The sequence below is a fragment of the Chiroxiphia lanceolata genome, chromosome 10 (genome assembly GCF_009829145.1).
Source record: "Chiroxiphia lanceolata isolate bChiLan1 chromosome 10, bChiLan1.pri, whole genome shotgun sequence".
Lineage (NCBI taxonomy): Eukaryota > Metazoa > Chordata > Aves > Passeriformes > Pipridae > Chiroxiphia > Chiroxiphia lanceolata.
Genome location: NC_045646.1, coordinates 19,623,003 through 19,629,002, shown reverse-complemented (window position 1 = coordinate 19,629,002; position 6,000 = coordinate 19,623,003). Strand labels below are relative to the sequence as shown.

The window sequence follows — 6,000 nt, the reverse complement described above, 5'->3', positions numbered from 1 at the left end:
AGAATGGTGTTAAAAGCAAGAGTACAGCTCTATGCAGAGTGAGTGGGATCAATCAGGGACATGATGTTGTCTGTGATGTCTCTCACACACGAAACCAAAGCAGTGATCCCAGAGAAGTGCTGAACAGGAACATTTGCAAAGCTGCAGGAGGAACTGAACTTCAACTCTGTGCTATGAGCAGTACTATGTTATTTAACACTTCATCAAAGGAGATATGAGTTTTACTTTGGACAGTAGACTTTATTAGAAATTTTCTCCTCATTCATCAGTAAATTCACATTAAAATATGCTGAAGGCAGCTCAGTCTAAACATTTGACATTCTGCCATAACAACAACTTCCAGTTTAAAAACTAGATAACTGATCAGGCAGATAACTTGAAACATGTAAGAAACGCAAATAGAAAGCAGCATCTTAAAAAATGGGATGAGCCTGAAAAATTGATACATTTCAGATGGAGATGGGAAAAAAACCAAAATCAGTCACCCCATGATGGGAAACAGTTAAATGAGAACTCCACAGACGCTAAACAGATAAATAAACATTATAACCACACATACATTAAAAAGAAAACAAAGTACTTAGAGAGTTCATACCACATAAAAATTATAAATTTGTTCAAATAAAAAAAGTGACAAGCTTTCTAAAATATGAGTATCCTAAATTCTTGGGATAGTGAACACTTTTGTTATAAACTGCAGAAGTTTGGAGGGACTAGATTTGGTCTTGAAAACATCAAACTGCGCCTTACTGTTACCAAGTCCAAAACTGATCTGACACATACACCCTTTTTTTACTCTCATGTTTTCAAACCACAGACTTCTAGACAATAATCTGCTTTTTTGAACGTTAGAGCTTTTAGATAATATAGGCCTAATTATGTTGAGTGCTAAACACTCAAAACTCCCAGCAAAACTCTGTGTACCAAAGACAAGGTTTAAATATTTTTCAGAAGTTACTGTCAAGAATTTTCCTTTGCTAATTTATTTTTATTTATTGGGGTAAGGTGTAGGAGACAAAAAGAAAATCACAATATTGAAGGATGCTCTGTCCTGCAGGACAATGTATCTTGCAGGTCAGATTTTCTATTGGCATTTACCAAAGGCAACAAAGATAAACTAACATATGAGAGATGAGAATAATGGCCTTCAGGACTGTAAACACAACAGGCAAGAGATAACACATGAATCTCAATCAAATCAACGTTTTCACATTCTTTAGTAGTCCCCCACAGTGATCTGCTTTCACTGGTTCAGAAAAAAATATATATTAAAAATTAAATAACACTTAAGTGTCCATCACAAAGATTTATATTTTGCTGTAAACAATTTTCTGCCATTTGCATTGATGTAGTCCAACGTGAGGCCAGAGGGTTCTAGACATCTTATTGGTACTGTAAATAATTTTTCAGAGACAGAGGCAAAGGTAGAATTTCTATGTCATGCAGGCGGTCTCTGCCAAGAGCAAAACGAATTGATCTTCGGCACAAGTCCATTAAAGGCAGGGGTTCCGCTGAAAAAAACAGAAGAAAGAAAAGAAAGAGTTAATTTTTCAGCACCTCCATCTACAGGCAATGTTTTATTTATTAACATAGATTCTGTGTTCTATCGAGCAGTCATAAAGATAGTAATGGTAATGGGAAAAGTCTGATAATCCTGAGGCAATTAAGATAATCAATGGAAGCCAAGGCAGAATTCTACACGTTTCACCCATAAGGGGCTGCTTAGTTCCAGACTGAGCTTCCTTATCTGTGAGGTTTAAAACAATAATCCCAAACCACTCTTCAGGCTTACCACATTGCAGCATAAGAAGTTACTGCATTTCCAGATTTCAAGCAAGACAAAGAGTTTCTAATGTTTATAACACAACATTTGTCATGTCGTGTTAACATGAACTACACACTGGCAACTTCTGACCTTCACATACCAGCTCCTTCTGCATCTTAGAACTGGAAATGCTACTTAAGGGTATCCAGCTTAAGGGTACTTCTCAGCCAACAGTGCTCTTCCTACAACACTCTCTTAGTCTTTCTTTCTAGGAAGTTCATTGGAAGCAAAAAACTAAACAAAACACCCTCAGAAATCTAGAGGAAATGTAACCTTTTCCTCCTTGAATAAATTAGGGGAGGAAGATTGGGCTAACTGGAAGGCAGGGTGCATGTTCTCCTATGCATATATACAAACACCCTCAAAATATATAAACAACATCTGGAGATGTTCTTAAGTTTAATTTAACAGAAGTGAATTAAGTATTTGTCAGAAATGCCTGGCTGATAGCATTTAAGACTAGAGACTCCAACATGGTGATCCACAGCATCTCAAACCACTACACCCCTATATCCCATCTTGGCCTGCAATACTCACACAGAACTGCAGTAACATCATAAAATTTCCATCTAATAGTAGCAAGAATGACCTTTGTGACTGCAGAGTTTGCAATGGAAGTCTTTTTGTTGCAGAAACTGCAATAAAGCCATAAAGTATTCTACCAGTTACAGCTATCTTCAAGAACTTCAAACAGATGGATGTAGTTGCACATGCTGGTTTAAAAGGGTAACAGCTTAAAAGACTATAGGAAACTCTTCCTTTTTACATTATAAAGCAGAAGTAGCCTTAAAAACCTTACTAGTACTTTCAAATAGAGAAAAAAAAAAGAGTCATGTGCCCATATTGTAGCGATAACCTTTCATAAACTTGACAGATTTCTTACAAGTGCTCAACACTGTACAGCACTAAGTGGTTTTGTCAAGATTTCTTTTACGTGCCACATACAGATCTACACAAACTGTGTTTGTCTAGTGGAAAGTGTCCCCCATGGCAGGGGGATGGAACTAGATAACCTTTAAGGTCCCTTCCAACACAAACCATTCTATGATTCCATTCTATGACTCCATGTTAAACTAGCAATCCTTTAGCTGATATTATTTTAAAACCTACTTGAAAAAAAAACTCTTTATAAAGCACAAGATACCAAATTAAGGACTGGTTTTTATGCTATAATTGTCTGTTCTGGTGACACACCACTGACTTAGTGGATTTTCCATCATTTCTCCCAATCACAATTGATTTGTGTAGTTCACAGTTCACTATGGTATTTCCCAAAAGTGGCTAGCAAAAAAGCTTAGAAAGCATTCTGAAAGACTAAAAAGGTTATTTAGCTTATAAACACTTCAGTGACTCGATATGGATTCTACTTCTTAAAAATACACGTAATTGATAATTTTGCCTATTAAAAGATTACAAAATAAGAGCCCTCACACTCCAGTAATAAACATTTTCTATACACTAGTGCTCTTAGTTTTCATTTTTTCCATACCAGAATTATGAATGTTTAAATCTTAAGGGATGAAGCTGTAAAATTCATTAGCCAGGATTAATAAGCAGAAGCAAAAATAGCTCATGAGTTCCAGGACACAGAATACAGCACATCTTACAAGTCTTACACCATAAGCAACAATTTTCTGAGTATCTTCCCAGAATCTCTGCGGTCCCATTAGGACGATGTAAACTGAGGACTAGGAGTGTTTAAAGCCATTAACTGACCATGTGGTCTCTTTTTTTTTTTTTCCCCAGACAAAGGAATATGTAAAATGTAGCCATCTGTGCAGCCAGGCACAGAGTTAATCCCAAACTTCAAAACACAATTTAAGGAAAGGTTAAATTATTTTTCAAGTTTGAATGTTTCCTGTCTCACTGCTACAGGGAATTTTCAAATGCTGAAGAAAATGCCTCCAAGTGTTTGCAACAGCTGCTAAATTGCACATGCTAAATGTGTTTTTGCAACTTGAAAATTGAACTATATTCTTTTTATTCTATTCAACAGCAGTTCAAACCTACAACAAAATTAGAACTGTCCTACAATACTAAATAGAATTTATGTTTTCTGGGGTGCTAGTTGTAAGAACTTGAGAAAAAAGTGTAATAATAGCATTATAAGTTAAAAATGTATGTAGTTGTGGATAATCCTAAATGAACAAAAATTAAATTCAGGAAAAGAAATAAACTTAGTTTCAAAACGGTTTATCGGACAATGGTAAAAGTCTAAAATGAAAGACTGGCAATTTTCAGGCAGCCTAACTCAACAGAACCATTATTAAACATTTGGTCTGTACCCTAATGCATGCACTCTCCATCCATCGCTTCTCACATTTTTACTACATAGTTTACAAAGGCGGATCATTTAGAAAAAGATTTGCGTTTTAAGAAGCAGAAGTTTGGTTGTAAACACTGGGTTAGTTCCAGGGGGAACCTTTATATTACCATGGGGAAGGGGAAAGGGCAAAGAGCTTCTCATCCCGGGCACTGGGGTGCATCCCTCAGCTCCACCTTGCCTTGAAGCCGAGAGACACCCCCAGCCATGCACCCTCCTCCAGCACACCAGCCCTGGGCCAGAGGTGTCCCAGCAGATCCCACACCTCAGCAACTGGCAGAGCAAAGACCCACCAGACCCCGCTGCCCTCTGCAGCCCGGCGGTAACCTCAGAGATGCTTCCAGCGCCCCGCCGGTGTCAATGCCTGGCATTCCCGGCGGGTCCCGAGTCCCGGCCCCGCCGTGCCCTGCCCGCAGCTCCAGTGATTCACCCACCAGTTGCGAGGAATTTCCTGCCCCGGAGCTCGGGGAGGGGGAATGGGGGCGATGTCAGCGGAGCACAGCGTGCCTGCGAGGAAATGGCCCGCTGCAAAGAGGCTGCTCCTCATCTCCTGGAACGGCTGTGAACCGTCTCCCCCACACCGTGCAAACACAAGTGCTTCAGGTTTTCAGGAATATTCAGTGAGAAGTGAAAGAACCACAAGTAACTCGGTCCTTTCAGAGAGGAAAGGAATGGTTAGACCCGAGTGTTTGCTGCTGTGCACCCCGCGTGAAACACAAACGCAGACTCGACCTATACGAAACACTCTACAGCGAACTCAAAATAGTATTTCCAAACTACGATTTTCATTTAAGATTATGCAAATAACGTTTAAAAGACTCTTAATAATGCAAGGGGTGGAAACATGATTACTCAGAAGACACATCGTTAGCTGTAAGCTTGACTACTGAAAAAGCCTTTCTTTCACAACATTAAATATTTACCTTTGAAAAACTTTTAAATTCGGGGATATTAACTGTCAGAACATCTCACTACTTATAATGCATATTAGGTATACTAAGAGTTGTATTTTTAGAATAACCCCCAATGGAATGGAACTGGAGCATTCAAGCCTCCCAGAAGAACCTGAACCAGCCATTTTACCAAAGTTATGTGAACCCCAGTAATGTTCTTGCCATTAGAAAAAAGGAGGAATGAATTGCTGAGCTGGAATGCAAAATTGCAAAGAAAACATGATTCACAAGAATGGCTCTTTGTACTAAATTCCCAACCAGGCTAAGAAATGCAAAGTGAGACACTCCAGGGCAAGGGAGCAAGCTTTGCACAGGAAACCCAGTGCTTCCTCTCGGGATCCAGCAGCACTCAGAGAGAAAAGTGCAGCTTCTGGGTAACACACGCTCCAAGCCTGGGCCAACACCTTTCTGAACATACTTTAAGGAATCATCTTCTCATTTAAAGTTTACTATGAGACCTCTTCACCCACAGGTGCCACATTAAGGAAAATTATTTTTTCAAGAGAAAAATAATAATTAAACAAAAGACTAAAAAAAACCTTGTGTAACTGATGTGTCAGAGTTTAATTCCTGGGTCTCCCAATTTTGTACCAGTAGTTTACAAGAAGGCCCACGTACAAAAGAAACCAACAGACCTTTGCTTCTCCTCCTTCTTAGTACTGTATCTGCACAGGCCCACCAAGGTCACAGGTTGGGTATTCCATCACAAACCTTCCCTTCCCTACACTACAATCATATTTGGAAGCTGGTTAAGGTACAATCACAGCTGCTCTTCTCACCTAGAGCTGCATTTCACCAAGTGGAGTACAATATAGCTTAAATAGCCCTTTAACATAACAGCTAGTAACTTCAAAATAAATAAATAATTAAATTAAATTAAAATTAAATTAAAATAGCTA

The 6,000-nt window shown here is 38.8% G+C and overlaps 1 protein-coding gene across 5 annotated transcripts in view; it reads right to left on the bottom strand.

Annotated features, from left to right (window-relative positions):
• Positions 1-216: 216 nt before the first annotated feature.
• The window catches only part of SPSB4 (splA/ryanodine receptor domain and SOCS box containing 4), a 160,648-nt gene continuing 154,864 nt past the window's right edge, over positions 217-6,000 (bottom strand). For all 5 annotated transcript variants that reach the window (XM_032698347.1, XM_032698349.1, XM_032698351.1 and 2 more), the window contains one exon: positions 217-1,511. In XM_032698347.1, the coding sequence (XP_032554238.1) occupies positions 1,384-1,511 (128 nt within the window). In that variant the 3' untranslated portion in view covers positions 217-1,383. The remainder of the gene's footprint in view (positions 1,512-6,000) is intronic.